This window comes from Corella eumyota, chromosome 4, assembly GCF_963082875.1.
Source record: "Corella eumyota chromosome 4, kaCorEumy4.1, whole genome shotgun sequence".
In the NCBI taxonomy this organism is placed as follows: Eukaryota; Metazoa; Chordata; class Ascidiacea; order Phlebobranchia; family Corellidae; genus Corella; species Corella eumyota.
Genome location: NC_137493.1, coordinates 4160621 through 4179611, shown reverse-complemented (window position 1 = coordinate 4179611; position 18991 = coordinate 4160621). Strand labels below are relative to the sequence as shown.

Sequence of the window (18991 nt, the reverse complement as noted above, 5' to 3'; positions counted from 1 at the left end):
TCTTTTATCGTAATGTATTTCCTTATAAAAAAAACTTTCCCTAAAAGATCACATCGCACCGGTAAATTCGCTTGTCAAACAACCAACTCTCTAGCCCCCACTGACGACCACTCAACATTCGAACTGAAAATCAAAGTAAGTTTCATCGAATTGATGCATTCGAACGAAACCATCTTCCCCGCCGCTCGAGTAACTAAAAAAAGAACAATTTTTAATAAAAGCATGAAGGACCAAAATTAACAGTTGAATAAAAACTAAAAATAAAATACTAATCACCTTTTTCCATTGGGATGAAAAGCAAGACTGTTGATTGGACCAAAATGACCTTTGACCCTCGCAAATTCGTCTTCAAACACTAGGTGGAAGAAGCGAGCATCGAATTTGCCGACTTTTGTGCTTGTGGTTGTTACTTCCATCGCTTCTTGACCTCCACCCAATACAACCTGGGTAAAAATGTAATCATAAAATAATGTGCTTTTTTTGGTATTATAATCACTGGGCCCTTTTTTTAAACAATGCCTGCTGAAGTCTCCTTAAAAAATTACAAAAAAGCTTTTGCCAACCATTTATATATAAAATGAAGACCCTAGCTTAATGTATGCGCAATTCAACAGGTTTGGGTAATATACTCTTTGGGCACATATGTACACCTGAATTATGTAAAGGGTTATGCACTACAAATATGGTTTGACCGGACTCTAATACAAATAGACTAGAACGAATAAAGCTGAGTACTAATAGACTAGCAATTGTACTGGAGCATTAGAGTTTGCTTTGGTAATTAAAAAAAGATGTTTTACACAAAAAAGGATGCTTTTTGTTTACAAAATAACACATTATTGTTGTTAAGAGTACCAAATAAAAAATACTGTGAACAACAAATTTAAATATAAAACCAAATGTTATAAAATTTAAAGAAAATAAATACTAACATGATCTCTTATAGGAGACAAGGAAGCAGAGTTAACAGGTCTATCAGTCTTGTAAGTTTTCATGTGGTTTAAAGATGCTGCATCAAATAACTAAAAAAACAAATGAAGGTTACCATTTGCACCGGCAGCGTGGTGTAGTGGTACGAACACTTGTTACACCAAACATGACGTCGTAGGCTTAATCCCTACTGATCTTATGCTGTAGCGCCCTTGAGTAAAGCGCTATAAACGGTAACTCCTGCTGAGCCAGCACTTAACCAGCAGCATAATTATCGGGCAATTATAATCTATAATATCCCAAACTTCCACAGACAACTCAAGACTGGGTCGGAGTAACTGATGTTACTCTATGTTTAAGTCGCGCATTCGACTTTCCCACATCGAGGATAAAGATATATACAAAAAAAAAACAATAAGGCCTTTAAACAAAACGAATGGCTAGTTTACCTTTGCAGTTTTATCCTTGCAAGCTGTAATGATCATTGTTTGGTCCTGACTTAACTGCATGTCCTTTATCAAACTACTGTGTTCCTTAACCTGATGCAATAACTCTCCTGTTTTAAGGTCCCAGTGTGCCATGGTTCCATCATCATGGCCGGTGATTAAATACTCGTTTAAAGCACCCCATAATGAACACATTGGTTTTGACATGTCTTTAGTGTCGACGATAAAGCTAAGAGTGGGCTCAGAACCAACTACAGAGTAAAAATCAGAATAAAAATTTTTTTATTTTTTATTTAATCTACCTTAAAGTTACTATGAGAAATAAAAAATATAAATTTGTAAATTTTTAATGGTTATCTTTTAAAAGGTGATAGGTTTGTAAAACATAAAAAATAACACCCAATAAACAAATAATTAAAATTCTAAATATTATAATTACGAGTATATGTTAGGGCTACCAATTAATCACTAAATTTTGACAAAGTTTTCTTTACAACAGGAAATAAAAATTGAAACAACCAATTAAAAACAAAAATAGGTTTACAAAAAAGCAACTAGTAATAAAATCTTGAAATAAACGAAAAGTCGTACCTGGTTCTCTAATATCATAAATACTGATTTTTGGTTCGCTTTTCATCTGTCTGTCAGTTGTGAAGTTAATCAGGTTTCCACAATAACTAAAATTACAACTCCTAACAGAAGATTTGGTTTCATATGTGCAAATCACTTTGCCTAAAATAAACAAAATATTAAAAATTAATTTTTTATTTGTAAAAAAATATTTACATTTTTTAAATAATTATAAATTTATTCTTACGTATTATCCAATATTAGAATTAAATAACATATACTTTAATTGTTTTTATTATATTTGAATGTTGTATAAATAGGATATTACTAAATAACAACATTACATTGCTTATTATGAAATCTATTACCAACTAGATTTTCTTAGAAAACACAAAGGTTTTAACAAAAATATTTATACTTCCACCTAAATGTAAATTTCACAGAAAAAGAATTCTTAAATTACAATAAATAATAAACAAATAACAAATAATGCTATTTATCTGGCAACGCACAATATGACTAGGTAGGAAATAAATAACAGTGCCTGTGAACAGTCTAAATAACACCAACCTACCTGTTTCACAATCGAATAATTTTGAGCTAAGATCAGCGGCTCCGGTCAAAACTTTTGTTGAATCCCAATTCACGTCGATAGCCCACACTGTTCCTCTATGGCCAGTATAAGTTCCCAATCTGTAATAAATATAAATTTTTGTTAAAACAAAATATTAAAAGCTAACCTAAAAATGTTAAAGTACAATATGCTTTAATAGTCACAGAACTAAACTAATATTTTATAACCAGAAGTATATATATATTAAAGATATAGTAAATTTTTAACTGTGTATACAGACATAAACTTAGCATATAAAAATGTTACATTAACAGAATTTATTTATTTATTTGTCAAGTTACTTTTTTACCTTTCACCATTGACAGTATACCAAACATTTGGGGTTGCATCTTTGGCAACAGAAAACAACAAATCCCCCTCCCTGTTATATTTAATCTGTGTGATTGCTCTCTCATGTCCTTGCAACATTAAAGGCTTCTGTAATTTAAAATAAAATATATACTTAAAAAACAAGTTAAAATTTTTGACCCTAATTTAATTACCAATCAGTAAAAAAGGTATTCTTTAGTTTTATTAAAGTTGCATAAATTTTCCTTAAGAATTAAACATAAAAAGAAAAAAAATTGATTTGAATAAAAATTTCAAAGTTAAATACTTACCATAATTATTAATTTTCTTAAGGGTAACAAAAAGTAAAAAGCTCTAATTTGGCACAAATTTTAATTTAAAATTGTTGGAAAAAATCTAAAATGATCAAATATATGAAACATTAGAAGAATAAAAGGTAAATAAGCATAAATGTTGACGAAAGGTTAACAAAGATGTAAAAATAAAAAATACCTATTTAGTTTAAAACAAAAAATTTTCATCTCAATTATATACGCAATTGTTCCACAAAATGGAAAATAAATCTAAACATAATATAACCAAGTGGACAAAATAAATGTCCAATATATAGATAGGCCTTTCTAACAAACAAATTGAAAATTGCCGGTTGTGTTGCATGAGTAAATAATCTTGTAAAGCGGGCTATCGACTTAATGTTTTTAATTATAAATAAAGCAAGCATAGGCTATACACATTATAAACAACATGGTATTGTTGCAATAGATAATTCAAACTAAAAAAAACATGTTGACAGAAACTTTAAATAATGGTCATAAATACAATTTACCGTTTAGTAAAACACAAAAATGGAACCACAATAAAAACGCTAAAGTTTTCTAATTCTAAAAAATGCATATTTCACAGTAGCACATTTAAAATAACCTTATAATACAAATAGGCTTACATGGATTGTCAATAACATAAAAGATATATTTAATGTGCATTAAAAAGAAAGTCAATTTTAAAAAAAGCCAGGTGAACATAAAATCACATTTATTTTTTTAACTAATCATTAATATCAGGCTTTAATATTCTCAAAAATGCCCCAACCAAATGTAGACTTCCAATTACAAGAATCTGTAAATGATTTGACCCTAAACCTTGGTCCTCAACATTTCTGTTAGAAAGCAACATAGATTGCTTGAAAAGTTTAGTGTCCCTGTGAAGTGCAAGCCAGCATATAACATCTGCTATGCAGGGAAACATGGCAGACTTAGGGTTTGAAACACGATGCGTTTTGCACAGTTCTAACCATTCGTCGTGATTGGTTATTACAGTCGCAATTTGACTTTCAACTGGGTGTTTAAGGTTGGTTTGATCGTTGAAACCAGACTGTTGCAAAGTAGCAACACCGGGAACAAATGCAGCACTTTTAAACCCGCATGGAAATAGAATCGATAACATTGACAATGCATCGCGACTGCCTGTCAAGTTAAACACCAGGACCTTGTCACAAGGTTTGTTTAGTTTAATTTCTTCGTTCATGCTTTCTTCCATAAACCACCTGGTGGCGCAATGTACGCTGCGCATTGTGTGAGCACCATCTAGGTAGAACGTCATCGAGTTAAACTTTATAACTTGTGCTCTTCCGTTCCATTTGCTTTTAGTAAGACCTTGACAAAATAAATCGTCAAGATAAGGGTTAGTTTGAACTTGAATATTTTTGACGATTTCCAACCATTTTTTCGAGAGCTCTACTGCCAATGATGCATTTACTTTTTGATGCTCACCGTTTAATCCTAGTTTAATGTTTTCGCCCATTTTGTTTTTAAATTCATTAACTTTTGGGGATATTTCAAGTTGAGTGCCATTCTCAAATGCTCGTTCCTTTAGTACTTGTAGACCTTCAATTGGTTGACCTACAGTAAAAGCAGGAGCATTGGGCTTAAAAATACCACCTTTTTGCCATGCTATTTCCTCTAGAGTACTGCCCAGTAAACTAACATGATCAATACCTAATGATGAAACACCACAAACAGCTGGGTGTTTCATGACGTTGGTGCAATCGTACATTCCTCCTATCCCAACTTCCATAATAGCAGCGCTGACTTTTTCATGTTTAAAAACGTAAAACGCAAGAAGTGTTAGAAAGTAAAAATAGGAGGGATACTGTATCTCATAGTCTTTTTTTGTTACTTCTATAATATTGTAAACTTCCCAAAAGTATTTCGTAAATAAATCGGTGTCGATTGGTTTTCCATTAATTCGTATTCTTTCGCGAACTTCGATTAAATGCGGAGAGCTAAAAAATCCAGTTTTAATTCCGTGGTGACGTAATATGCATTCTGTCATGGCACAAGTCGATCCTTTGCCTTTCGTACCTGTTACGTGAATTGGATTTAAACTTGTGATGTCATCCTGCGTGATGTCACATCGCTCTAAAAACTGTCGCATCATAAGTAGACCTAACTCGCTATGTTTCTTTTTTAGTGGAATCATTGCATGGACTTGCAACTCGTTTAAGACTTTTACTGCCTCTTCGTATTTCTCGTTTACTGCGCGCGCCATTATGTGTGTATTTCTAGTCGAAATGAGAACGCAAAAGCGACGAAGCATGGTATATATAGTCAGGAAATACGCTTTCTTTGGGTCCAAATTCCGACCATAACACAATACCGTCGAGATATTTTGCGAAAAAAGCATGTGGCTCTAGGGTAAACACTTTTCAGTAACTACCTTATGTCAAAAAGGGAAGTTGCTAAATAAGCTATAACATTAATGAACAGTATTTTCCAGTAAAGCAGTGGTGTTAAATAAGTCTTTGCTTGGAATATTAAAATATTCCTTAATATATTATACTTGTTGAATTATGTATAACAATACCATTCTATTTTAATAAGTTTACCTGTAAATAAACTAATAAACTTTTAAACATTGTAAGATTAAACATAAATAACTTGGTTAAACAAATTCTACAGTAGGCTACCAATAAAATAAATTTATTTATTTTAGTTTTTAAACTTTAAGTCTGGACAAAACTGTTACAGCCAGTTGTATGTAGAGAGTCCGTGGTTTGAGCAAAAACTATATTTACACAATTTTTTATATAAAAATTTCTTTATTAAAAATAGAAGCAAACAATTTAAAAAAAAACATTTTACAATACACAGTAATGTAGTTAATCCTGATAATAATGTTGTTGGCGATTCCATGGGGCAACAGGTTCTGACCTAAACATGTTACAAAGTTCAGTAGATAAAATTTACTGAAGAAAATTTAACCTATTTGAAATCAAATTATTATATTTTCACCTTCTCATTGGTGCTCTTCTTTCGTCTGAATTAGTTCTGGATGATCTTAAACCTTATTTAATAATATAATCAACGTTAAAATAAAAAAAATAATGTTCTAATAAATAAAAACTATTATTTCAAATATTTTGACTTTAAAAATATAGGGATAGTATAAAAACTTTACAGTTTTATTGGTGCATAATTTTTTTTTTTATAATTACCAGGGTTTATACGATGACTTTGTGACATTCTTTTATGTTCACTGGTAGGGGGATACACAACATCATCACGAGGGGTCATAAGGGGGAAAGGGGGTATTTGATGTGAACCCCTTCTATGATTTCTGTGCGGAGTTACCTGGTTTTGAGTTTCATGATATCTGAAAATATTAAAAAATGGATTACATTAAAAATTGTTTTAAACACTATATAAGACTGCCAGTAAAGTTACAAATAAGCTTTTTTTGTATATATCTTTATCCTCGATGTGGAAAGGTTGAATGCGTGACCTAAACATAGAGCAACATGAGTTACTCCGGCCAAGTCTTGAGTTGCCTTTAGCATTTTGGAATATTATATAGATTATAATTGCCCAATAATTATGCTGCTGGTGTTCTTACCACTACACCACGCTGCAAGCTTATTCTTTAAAAATATATATTTTCAAAACTTTTTATATCACCACCTCTTTACCTCTAAATTAATAATAGTGAGGTAAAAACTTACCTATCATCTACGTTAAAAGTATTTTCTGCATAAAACTTGGTTTTCGAGTTTGAATTAGTTGTTACAAATGTTTTATCTGTAATTTTAAAACAAATCGTTTTCATGGAAAAAAAGAGTCATTGTAATCACAGAAGCCAATAAAAATAGTGTAATTTTATATTCATAAAAATAAAAACACATTTGGACACATCTTACCTTTACTTGAAGTTTGCATCCATTTTGGATGCTGATTTTTACCAAAATTAAAAGTACCGCCATTGTTGTTTGTATACAATTGTGAAATTTTATCTGGGGGGACATGATTTTGCTGAAGATCCTAGGAGATATCAAATTTTTAATTATTTTAAAACTAAATATAAGTTATAAAGCCTAATAAATGAATGCTGATACATTTAATATATAGGACAGTTTTGTTTTAATCATACTATGACAAGTGATTTAATAGTAATTGATTAAAAAATAAAAAAGTGATGTAGCCTAGTACAAACATTATCAAAACCACGTTTTATAATATCATTTTTTTTTTAATGAAATCCAATATTTATAAAAGAAACATTTTTTAAATAAGACAACAAACTTTAAATGAAAAAAACTTACAGTTGAATTTCCACGACTTGATAAATGTGCGTTACCTATCACACTTATTTCATTGGGTTCTAAAAATTACGAATTCTTTAAGTTAAACAAAGACAGGTAAAAATTTGGATTTTACTTAACATTAAAACTAAGATCTTACGATAATATCCATCTCTTTCAGGAGAGTTTTTAACTGAATTATATTTCGATTTTCTTCTGGTAGATTCTCTTCTAAATAAAAAATTGTAATACACACTTCAATAAAATTAATAACACAGCATATTGTCAAGTTAAAACTTTAAACCTTTTTCCCAAGGCAACTGTTTGTGTCTAGTTGGATTAAATTTTTTAGAAAGGACAAACCTAATTTGCTTATTTTCGTCATCTTCTTGTATACTATTTCTTTTTTGTTGAGTAAAATTGTTGTGGTTGAGTTGCTCATGATCCATCTAAATATAGGTATTGCGTTATTCAAGTTTAACAAACTTCAAAATTGAGATTAAGAGAATAATAGACTCCCTAAACCATTTTTTAAATAATCAGCATTATCTAAAAAGTTTCTTAAAAAAATTTTTTTTAATTTTATATCATTTTTTTATGAGTAAGATTACCTTTTGATGATAAGCCAATGGAATTCCATTTGATTTGTTATGAATATCTTGTGCTGTTAAATCGTCTGCTACTTTAGAGGTTTGCTTTATGTTAGAGGTTTTTAGTTTACTGTTACGCTTGCTTTTCCGTTGTTGCTTTTTCATTTCATTATTTTGTGCAATAACAAATGCCTCAATCTAAAAATCAAAAGTTGAAAACATAGAAACAATATCAACTTTGCCTATAAATTAAATTTAAACGGTTCAGAAAAAAATGCAAATATATTTTTAGTTAAATTTAGTAGTAAAATGTTTTATGTAAAAAACTTAAACCAGCAGAAATAAACCTTAACTTTTAAAATATTTTGCAGTACATAGTTTAATTTAGACCCAACATTTTTTAGGTAAAAATTGATTTTGATGCATATTTTAAACACACCTTATCATTTGCAGAATTCATTTTCTTGCCATAAGAGTACATGATACAGAACACAAATATCGCAAAAAGGATTAAAATACCAGAAGGCAAAAATGAACTGATCATTTTTATTTGGGAATCCTTATCAGCTTTGGTAGAGTCACCACAATTTCTTTAAAAAATAAATTAGTAAATTTAATACCTTCAAAAATTTGCTTAATTTTTTTAGTGTATTTATTTAAAAACATAAATTAAATAACGTTAGATAGAAATTTAGTTAAAAAATTAGTTTCACCTTCCTGAATACCCTTCTGCGCAATCACAAATAAAGTCATTAATTTTGTCAACACAGATGCCTCTATTTTTACATGTTGTAACATCACAATCATCTTTGTTCACCTCACAATATCGACCTTCAAATCCAGTAATACAATCACAAGTGTAAGAGTCCTACAGAAGATTCATCGTATTAATTAAAAATAAAGCAGAGACTGGTTACTAAGTACAGATTTTTGTTATTTATGTAAAGTTTTAAATTCACAACTTAACAAAATTGTTAAAAAATCTTAAAATTATTTAATAGAAAATGACACACTAATTTATAATTTTAAATATTTGATTTTTTCATTGTTTTTCCATTTTAGTGGATTTTAACATAACTTTAGTAACACCACTGAATTATAATTTATCTCATCTACATACTTATAAATGCTTAATAATGACATATAATTAGTAGCATTATCTAATAAAGTGCCTTTAAACTAGATGTGTTATGATTTCAATGTCATGGGAAAAATATATCTAACAAAACTGGAGTATTTAATAAGTGGGTTTATAAACCCTTGAGTGCAGTGCACAAGTACAATGTCAATTTGTGTAAAAGTGGTAAAATTTGACTGGTTTGTGAATGTACTCAAAATGTTGAGTTTAATGTAAAGTGTTTACTTCAATATAATTAGTAAAATTAGTTTAATGTTATTTTGGATATTTATATTAAATTTATATATTAAATTTTTAAGATTTGTCTCAATACCCTTAGTGTTGCTAAACAAAAACTTTAAAATTTTTAAAACAGAATTAAATTATTATACAATTTTTAGATTTTAAAAGTCCATATAAAACTACTAAGCACAACATTAAATCATAAAAATATTTAAATTATTTGATATTTACTTCATTTTCAATGCAAGTAGCTCCATTCAAACAAGATTGTGAATTACATCTTATTATTTGAACTTCACAATTTTCTCCTTCATAACCTGGTGTACAATCACATCTGTACAAAGCAGTTTATCAATAATTATCAAACAAAAAAAACAATTTTTCACTGCAAAAAAATAATGTTTTACTACACCACGATGCTGTTTTAAAATAACACTTTAAAAAACTACAACTACAAAATTGGACAAATCTCTGTTTAAGATACCTGTAATGATTGTTTAAATCCAAACATGTCCCATTATTCAAGCAGGGCTGTGAATCACATTCATTTATGTCTATCTCGCAAGTTTCACCTTTAAATATAGAAACAAATCATTTTAGTTTAATATGAACTAATATAAACAAAAATCTAAACTTTGTTGGCAATATGCCTATTAAAACAGGTAAAAATTAAAAAGGTACAAAACTAAGCTTAAACATGTAAGGTTCACGACAATTTACCTTCAAACCCATTAGGGCACAAACATTGAAACTCATTTATGCCATCCTCACAAAACCCATTATTTAAACAAGGTCTATTTTCACACTCGTTGATGTTTATTGAACATGTTTGTCCTCGATAGCCAGCTACACATTGACACTGAAATGTAGCAACTTCATCGATACAAGTGCCACCGTTTTTACAAGGATGGCCGAGGCATGAATCGGTGTCATGCTGGCACCTGTCACCATGGTATCCCTCCTGGCACCGACATTCAAAAGAATTTACATAATCGATGCAAGTGGCATCGTTTGCACAAGGCATGTTGGAACACTCATCAATATTTGTCTAGAAGTAATATAAACAAGGTTTATAACTTAAATAAATAATTTTTAGATATTAATTGCTTGGTTAGTCGATTTATTTTTGCGTAAATTAATTTATTGATAAAAATCCCTTATAAAATTCAATTAACCTAAAATTTTACAGTTTAAGTGTAATCATGTACCTCACAAAAAAATCCTGTATAACCACTTGCACAAATGCACTTAAACTTGTTCACTTCATCGACACATCTTCCATTATTAAGACATGGTTGACTGAAACAAAATACTTACTAAAAATTGTGTATCGTATTTAGATAATTTAAACAGGACAACAAATATTGAAAGGCAATGTAAAAAAATCTTAAAATTAACCAGAAACAACATAATTTTAAAAGCTTAGTAAGGCATGTAAATTGCAAAAAATTAAATAACTTTACCTTAAACACTCATTAACTATTATATGACAATCTGCACCAGTGTAACCAGGTTTACATTCACAAGTATATCTGTTAACATTATCATTACAAGTGCCTCCATTATTGCATGGCGAAGATTGACATTCATTGATGTCATTTTCACAAGATTTTCCATCATACCCTGGTTTACATTGGCAGCTGTAATCATCTACGCCATCACTACATTTTTAAAATTTAAAGTAAGGTTTTCAAAATTTAAAATTAGGTTTTCTTTTTTTTAACAAAAAATTTAAAAATACATTTTTAGAAATTCTTAATCTAAACTAAACAAATCACTATTACTAATCAAACTTAAGATGACTAAAATATTAAATAAATTAAATTAGTTATTATAACGCAATAGAAATATATTATAATTTTTTTCGATTTTTGCACTTACATGCACGTCCCTCCATTTTCACAAGGTTTATCTTCACAATCATTTATGTTTATTTCACATTGAGATCCTGAAAACCCAGTCGTGCATGTACATCTACATATTATCATGATAATAAAACAGATATTCATAATCGTATAACATCATTAACATCTTAAAATTGTATAACATCTTGCAAACAATTAAATAAACTGTTTAACAAATAATTGTAGCTTTTAAATGTTAAAACAATAAATACCTACATTATAGCAACTTAACCTAACAAAACTATATTTTTTTTGTATATATCATTATCCTTGATGTGAGAAGGTCGAATGCTTGACCTAAACATAGAACAACTGTTACTCCGACCCAGTCTCGAGTTGCCTGTGGCAGTTTTGAATATTATAGATTATAATTGCCAGATAATTATGTTGCTGGTTAAGTGCTGGCTCAGCGGGAGTTCATATCGTTTATAGCGCCTTACTCAAGGACGCTACAGCATAAGAGCAGTGGGGTTTGAACCTGCAACCTTATGTAGTGTAGCAAGGGTTCTTACCACTACACCGATATTTACTTGAGACAATGCAAATTTTGAATACCTTTAATAGATATTATATTTAACTTAGGAAATTACCTAAACATGTCAACCTGTGGTTCCTCACAAGTACCATAATTATAACAAGGAGAACTTAAACATTCATCTACATCAAGTTCACATCTCGTTCCTTCTAATCCTGATCTATATATAAAAACAAATGATTAAAAATCTCATATCTTATATTTATAAAAATATTAATTTTTACAAAATAAATATAAGTCTTATTTTTTACTTAATTTAATCACAAAAAATTTAAATTTATTGAACCAAGTTTATAATTTTGCATTGTATGAATTTTTTCATAAATAGTTACTTTAAAATAATAAAAAATAATCTATTTTTAACATACCTGCATTCGCATAGAAAAGCATTAATTTTGTTATGACATGTGCCACCCCATAAACATGGTTCAGTGGCACATTCGTCCACATCATCTTCACAATCTTTCCCCGTATACCCATCAGCACAATCACAATAATACCTTAATAAAAAAACAACTTAAATAGTGAGTTTTATTCAAATATTTAAATCTCAGAATAAAAGTAACAACACCTGTTTATAAAGTCACGGCATATCCCACCGTTGTGGCATGGCTTTTGGTCACATTCATTCACTTCTGTGCTGCATAATTCACCAGTAAAACCAGCTTGACACTCGCACCGAAAATTATTAACCTCATCAACACAATTACCCGAGTTTTTGCAAGGAGATGATAAACACTCATCTATGTCTAGAAATTATTAAATTATGTATTACTTTTTCACGAATTGTCACAAAATATTCTTTAGAAAATTTTTCGACTTCTTAAAATGTTTAAATATTACAATTTGGCTTAATGAAATTCGAAATTAAAAATTTGATATTTTTTAATATTAAATATACTGATTTTATTTACATACCTGTTTCACAATTTGTACCAGTAAATCCAGCAGTGCAAATACAAATATATTGATTAACATGAGGTGTTATACAATGTGCTTCATTCTTACATGGTGAACTCTCACATTCATTTAGATCTGATCTGTAAGAAACAAAACTCTAAAAAAGGGGGTCATGAAATACATTACACAATTTTGACATTTATTTAAAAGAAAATTAAAATATTCAAATACATTTAATTGTACAAATTTAAAATTAACAACAGGTTAAATATATATTTATTAGTAATTTATTTAAGCTTTAAGCAAATATTAACAACCCTTAAACACTTACTCGCAATTAGTACCAGTCCAACCATCATTGCACTGACAAAAATAGGAATTAATTTGATCAACACACTGGGCATTATTCTCACATGGATTGGACCAACATTCTTGGATTTCTACTTGACAAGTGCTACCAGTAAAACCAGGTACACAACTACACCTAAGTCGCAAACAAAGTTTTATATTTTTTATTTACTTAATCAAAGTTTTTTTTTTTAGTTTTTAAAATATAAAATTTTCTTAATTATTCTTTTACATGAGATTTGTAAACTAATTTACAATCATGTGTCTATTTTATATATCTTAATATTGTAATAATACAGTACCAGAATAAAAAAGTTGCTTAAAATACCCTTAAATAATTTTTAAATGGAATTACCAGAATTTTAAAAACTTACTTAAAAGAGTTGACCTCATTTGAGCAAGTAGCTCCATGCATACAAGGATTACTTAAACAAGGTTCAAGTTGTGAGTTACATTCTTCTCCTCTCCAACCTTCATTACATTTGCATTTGAGACTAAAAAAATTTTGTTAGTTTCTTTAATTATAAGAATATTTTAATTAAATCTATACTTTCAAAAGAAAGATTTGTAAAGTTAAATATCTTTAAAAATAATTTTTTTTTTAGGATAACAAATTGCAAAAAAAGCTAAAGTTGCATAATAACAGTTTAATGTAAATTTAATATAAAACTTATATTAAAATAAATAGAATAAAGTTTTTAACCTTGATATATCACAACTTCCATGTTCTCCACATTTATGTTGACCACATGGGGCATCTTCTCCACTCTATATAACAATTTTAAAACATTAATTTTTTAGTAGGAAAACTTTTTATTATTTTTAAGCACTTATTAAAATGTCCAAATGTATGAAAATTACTGCAACTGAATATTTGTGCCATTAAATACTGGAATATATATTTTTTAAACATATTTTTATATTTTGCATATTATTTAAAAAAAATTCAACATAAAACAAATACAAGTGATTAAAATTTAAAACACAAAAAAAACTAGTTAATAAATTCATAACAAAAATTCCACTTACTCCTTCATTTGATGCTCTTTTTCTTCTTAATAAATAAAACTTTTTAAAACTAGAAGGGGTATCATTATTTTGATGGTCAGCTTTGTTTGAGTAAATGTTGAATGTGATCACCCAACAAAATGAAACAAAAACAATAAAAACTCCAAGTAAAATTGATGTGGTTAACCGATTAAATTTTTGAGATGCCATGATAATAAATTTGGTAATTTATTTATTTAATTTTCATTTTAAATTATTCATAATTGTCAAAGTTGATATGTTTGCCACATGCTGTACATTATTTACTAAATTAAAAAAAAAACTTGCTAAAAATTTAAAAATAGTCAAAATTTTATCCTAATTCCTCCAAACTGTTCTAAAATTCCTCCCAAATATTTATAATACATTAAATATGTAAAAACATATAAAAACTTATAAACTGATGTTTGGTTTTTAATTTACACCTAAAATAACATTAAAAAAACAAGAAAAAATTCTGAAAACATTTTCAGTACCTCCCCATATCCTAGATACTCTATTGTAATTGTTCGCTAATCAAGCTCTTGACCAATTAAAGCGAAAACTCCTCTAAGTCCTCTTAAGACCACTTAATTACACCAGCCATGCTTTTGTGACGTTACAAAATCAATTAATCGGGCAAAGAACAAAAAGAAAAATATTTGGGAAATCGATAGAGGTTTTTAATAAAACCAAAATTTTGTCGTTTGGTAACCAAAACATGTGTCAACGACGCTTAAAATTGAATCATGCTACTTGAAAGTGACAAACAAATAAATTTTGACGTATAAATGTGGCATGTAAACACCACTTGGATATTAATTCGATTTGTCATAATCTAATGTTAATGACACTCAAAGTAATTGCTTTGTTTTAAGTGGATTATATTGTCATAATTATCATAAAAACTATTAAAGGAATAATTTTTTCAAACTTCTTTTAAAAATAAATACACTATATTAATATTAATTTTTAAGTAAAATTTATTAACATAACATAACACAGTGATAACGAATTTTGACATAAATTATATTAAAAATGTTAATCATAAAATTTAGCTATTTCAAAAAATATACAAAGTTTTTTAAACAGTAGCCTTGCAAAAATTATGTTGTTTTTTAATGGGCTTCGTGAAACTTAAAAAATAATGTGTAAAAATATCGGGTTTATAAACTAATTGTAATATTGTGAAATAACCTTATAATAAAAAAACTTGTAATACCTAAAACCTTAACAAAAATAAATTGAAAAATCCTTTTATTTTAAAAGATAACAAATTTTTGCTGGGTTTTTAAAGGAATGTTATATAGGGTTAATGTAAGTAAACCAACAAAAAATATTTTTTTAAATATAAGCAAAAACGATTTAAAAATTGTGTAAAAATGTAAAAAACAACCTTTTCATTCAAATTCCTCAAAAATAACTCGAATTTTCTTGTTTGCACTGCATTGCTTAGGGGTTTCCCCATCAATATCTAATATACTTGGATCAGCTTTTCTCGACAGAAGCAAGCGCACAATATCGAAATGTCCACATGATGATGCTGCCCAAAAATTGTAAAGAATTTTAACACACAACCAAATACAGTTTAAAAAGTTTTTTTTTTTTTTTGAGAATCTTTTTTTAAACCAAAATTTATGAAAATGTTGGTCAAAATAAAAACCAACTAAAGCTTTCAATAATTATTACTTGCTTTTAATATTTCAAAAACAGGGTTGGTGTAAAATGATTAATAAAAAATGTCTTACTGCAGGTAAAGTGGGGTTTTTAGTAAATATTTTCAGTAAAATGGTTGTCGATAATTTAAAAGTAAATCATAAATAATTACCTAAACATTGACATTTTAAGGACTTACAATTTTAAGAAATTATAATATTTACTTCAGAAACTATGTGATAAGCGATCATACCATAATGTAATGGGGTGGATTGGTCAACATCTTTACAACAAATATCATGTCCTTTATTCAACAAAAATTCAACAATGTTTAGATGTCCTCGGTCGCATGCCCAGTGAAGTAAAGTTCGTTTCTGTTGATTTGAAATATAAATTTATTTTAATAAAAAATCCAAGTTATTTTTATTTTATCTTTAAGAAAATTAAAAATACTTTTATTAAGCTTACAAAAAGAGGAATATAAACAAAAAGTATTTTAGTTTTAGCAATTTTTTTTTTAAATAACTAAAAAAATATTTTTTCATCATTTAAAAATAGAACATACCTCTTCATCTACAGGAAAAATTTCGGGCAATAGAATTTGTACTTTTTCTATATTTCCTTGTTTACACCAATCAAAAACATCCTTTTCGTCATCAGATATTTCAACTTCATCAGTGCATTTCATTATGCTAACTGCAACGCCCATTCCAGAAGCAGTACTAGTGTAAAACAGTAAAATAAGTTATATTTACATATAAAGTAAAAAATAAGGTTTTATAGTGTTAAATTAATAGTAAGGTATTTTATTGGAATATTGTTTTGCACCAACATAAGTTTCTGAGATCGCTTAGAAGGTGCAGGCTACAATTATGATATCTAGCAATGATTAAACATTTTTTTTTAATAATTCAGAATTTGAAAATTTCATCTATACTACCGATAAGAAATTGGGAAATTACCCAGAAGATTTTTTAGGTTCCCAGGTAGGATCTAGTTGCTTAATTTTTTCAATATATTCTGACATTGCATTTTTCTTGCTTAAATTTTGTAGGTCATTCCAGGCATTCCTAGAAATTTTTTGTATTTAATAATGCTAATGTTAAGTGAGTTTTTTTTGTAATGTCATGCAAGGTCTTTGATGAAAATTAATAGTTTTTGTTTTTTTAATTGTAGCTACTTTTGAGGATAAATCAAAATTTTGATTAAAATTATTGACTGCCTGCATTTTCAGGTTTTCTAGATACATAAAAGTGTCTTACCATTTTCGTTTAGCACTGAAGTTAATAAAGGACGGAGAAGGTTCATTACATTGACCAACGGTAGCTTGTTTATATCTGCCGTACAAGTACAACAATTCTTTTTCTTTTTTATTTTCTTGTATGTTGCCCATAATAAACTGTAAATGGTTAGCGGCTTCATAAAAAGTTTCTTCCATTTTTTATTTTTTACAACGCAACAATGTTTCGCTTAACCGTTGTTGTAAATAAAAGTAACCGCGAATAGACGGTATTTTAGGAAGTTTTTGATCTTTTCTTACAGCACGTGTACCGAAGAAGAGTTTGTTTTGAAATGGTGGCACAAAACAACTAATTTTTGTGGCACAAAGTTTATGACACATTTGTTTTTGTAGTTTGGTTTAAAATTTATCCTTGTTAATAAAAAGATATAGAGAAAAAGTTATAAATAAAAACCTGATTAATAGACAACATTGTTGGAAAAAACATTACGTATAATGTAACACTGCAGAAAAATGTGAACAAGTAGGCAACAAGAACAATTTGTGCGTGATAACGAAACAAACGAGGTAAACCTACCCACAGAAAACCACAAAAATACATTTTAAAGCAGTTGCAACCTGCAAAACTTTTCTTCATTTGTAACAGAATAATCCACCGCAATAAATCTAGCATAACTGCAACGAAGACACATTTGGCACGGTATAGTTTACGAACCATGAAATTGCAAGCCTAATTTCTCGAAATCTTGCATTTTTGCAATCAAGTTTTAATACAAAAATGATTGTTTAGGTTACTTTTTGGTTGGTCTCACGTTGTTGTTTTTTTTTAACAAAGGCAAAACCTTTTGTTAGAGAAAATAGCCTAATTCTAAAACATTTAAAACATAGGTTTTAAAAGTGTAAGAATAACAACAAGATTCCAGTTACAAGCAAAGGTCAAAAAACATTGAAAAGCTTACAAAAAAGAGAAGTTTAGTTAAAAAAGTTTACCGCAAGTATATAAAAAAACACATAGCATACATAGTCTACAGAAAAATTAAATCGTTTAAACTAATTTTTGTTAACCTCTTTAGTTTGAAGTGGCAACTGTAAGATTTTGTTTGAGATGGCTATAAAAAAATGATAGTAATTTGTGGTTTTGTATTTCTTGGTATTCTGCTGTATTTGTCATTTATCAGCCTAAAGAAACCGAATAATTTTCAACCCGGCCTACCAGCATTACCAATAATTGGAAGTTTTTATCTTTCGTCGCCTGATGTATACGTTAAAATCTAGTATTACTTTAAGAAATATTGCAATATTTTTCATGCAAGTATATTCAACAAAAATATTGTTTTTTATCTGGACTTAAGTTGATTAAAGACGTTTACAAAGACAAAGGAGCCCAGTTTTCTGACAGAGCGTTTATTGGTTCTGCTTTGTTAGTTCGGCCTTTTTCAGGTTTTATCGATGTACCTTATGGCCCAAAGAGGATAGTACATCTCAAAATTTTTCACACTGCTTTACGAAAATTAACTATTTTTTCTTATAAAGATAAAGCGAGACTCCCTTATTTTGACGCAACAGTGTTAGAAGTTTAACGTAAATCAACCATGACGCCCCTTGGTGTAAGCCACGCTGCTATTAAGGATAAAACTATGGCTTGATAACAATGGTAAAGTAGGAACGAGAGTAGCATTTTTTCCATACGGTGCAAGCAGGAGAATTTGCCTTGGAATGAAACTAGCAAAAATGGAGTTGTTTGTATTTTTCGTTGGAATCATGCAAAAGTTCAAGTTTTCGTCACCGACAAATTCTAAATTAAGTAAAAATTGTTTTTCCGGTCTAGTTTTGTGTCCCAATTCTTATCAAGTAGTAATAGAAAAAAGATAATTTTTTTGGATGAATTCAAATACGTCTTCGCTAAAAGTAACTTTTTTAAAAAGACGTGAACATAATTTTTTTGTATATTTAAATATGTCACAAAATTATAGCAAATACTGTATAGCTTC

General features: G+C 28.7%; 4 protein-coding genes across 4 annotated transcripts; all 4 read right to left on the bottom strand.

Moving 5' to 3' along the window:
- Nucleotides 1-8: 8 nt before the first annotated feature.
- On the bottom strand, nt 9-3286 carry LOC145751500 (eukaryotic translation initiation factor 3 subunit I-like). The gene is made up of 8 exons (XM_082567672.1): nt 3180-3286; nt 2870-2997; nt 2521-2639; nt 1968-2108; nt 1380-1627; nt 933-1022; nt 277-443; nt 9-193 (listed from the first exon to the last, which is right to left on the bottom strand). The coding sequence occupies exons 1-8, from the start codon at nt 3180-3182 to the stop codon at nt 112-114; spliced, it is 978 nt and encodes a 325-aa protein (XP_082423798.1). The 5' UTR covers nt 3183-3286; the 3' UTR covers nt 9-111.
- LOC145751499 (folylpolyglutamate synthase, mitochondrial-like) lies at nt 3264-5522 on the bottom strand. The gene has a single exon (XM_082567671.1). It carries the CDS (start codon nt 5461-5463, stop codon nt 3913-3915), a length of 1551 nt encoding a protein of 516 aa, XP_082423797.1. The 5' UTR covers nt 5464-5522; the 3' UTR covers nt 3264-3912.
- A 433-nt stretch (nt 5523-5955) lies between these two features.
- On the bottom strand, nt 5956-14375 carry LOC145751498 (uncharacterized). Its single transcript, XM_082567670.1, has 25 exons — nt 14108-14375; nt 13782-13846; nt 13453-13572; nt 13062-13214; nt 12749-12870; nt 12402-12579; nt 12199-12330; nt 11886-11990; nt 11273-11365; nt 10855-11052; nt 10600-10690; nt 10112-10439; nt 9876-9963; nt 9623-9725; nt 8745-8899; nt 8471-8621; nt 8053-8229; nt 7805-7890; nt 7602-7672; nt 7463-7521; nt 7061-7181; nt 6866-6941; nt 6362-6519; nt 6159-6210; nt 5956-6077 (listed from the first exon to the last, which is right to left on the bottom strand). Exons 1-25 carry the CDS (start codon nt 14294-14296, stop codon nt 6026-6028), a joined length of 3123 nt encoding a protein of 1040 aa, XP_082423796.1. The 5' UTR covers nt 14297-14375; the 3' UTR covers nt 5956-6025.
- A 713-nt stretch (nt 14376-15088) lies between these two features.
- Nucleotides 15089-17289, bottom strand: LOC145750655 (acyl-CoA-binding domain-containing protein 6-like). Its single transcript, XM_082566731.1, has 5 exons — nt 17023-17289; nt 16723-16830; nt 16326-16482; nt 16014-16134; nt 15089-15647 (listed from the first exon to the last, which is right to left on the bottom strand). Exons 1-5 carry the CDS (start codon nt 17196-17198, stop codon nt 15505-15507), a joined length of 705 nt encoding a protein of 234 aa, XP_082422857.1. The 5' UTR covers nt 17199-17289; the 3' UTR covers nt 15089-15504.
- Nucleotides 17290-18991: the final 1702 nt, after the last annotated feature.

What these genes read in the sequence shown, in the direction of transcription:
- LOC145751500 (XM_082567672.1), bottom strand. An exon ending in TTATGATATTAGAGAACCAG is followed by an intron (nt 1,628 to 1,967) that starts GTACGACTTTTC and finishes TTTACTCTGTAG; the next exon opens with TTGGTTCTGAGCCCACTCTT. An exon ending in TTTCATCCCAATGGAAAAAG is followed by an intron (nt 194 to 276) that starts GTGATTAGTATT and finishes TTCTTTTTTTAG; the next exon opens with TTACTCGAGCGGCGGGGAAG.
- LOC145751499 (XM_082567671.1), bottom strand. Translation starts at nt 5,463, where the DNA reads ATGCTTCGTCGCTTTTGCGTTCTCATTTCGACTAGAAATACACACATA.
- LOC145751498 (XM_082567670.1), bottom strand. Translation starts at nt 14,296, where the DNA reads ATGGCATCTCAAAAATTTAATCGGTTAACCACATCAATTTTACTTGGA. An exon ending in AAAGAGCATCAAATGAAGGA is followed by an intron (nt 13,847 to 14,107) that starts GTAAGTGGAATT and finishes ATTGTTATATAG; the next exon opens with AGTGGAGAAGATGCCCCATG. An exon ending in TGAATTCTGCAAATGATAAG is followed by an intron (nt 8,230 to 8,470) that starts GTGTGTTTAAAA and finishes TTTGATTTTTAG; the next exon opens with ATTGAGGCATTTGTTATTGC.
- LOC145750655 (XM_082566731.1), bottom strand. Translation starts at nt 17,198, where the DNA reads ATGGAAGAAACTTTTTATGAAGCCGCTAACCATTTACAGTTTATTATG. An exon ending in TTCAGTGCTAAACGAAAATG is followed by an intron (nt 16,831 to 17,022) that starts GTAAGACACTTT and finishes AAAAATTTCTAG; the next exon opens with GAATGCCTGGAATGACCTAC. An exon ending in ATCCACCCCATTACATTATG is followed by an intron (nt 15,648 to 16,013) that starts GTATGATCGCTT and finishes ATTTTTGGGCAG; the next exon opens with CATCATCATGTGGACATTTC.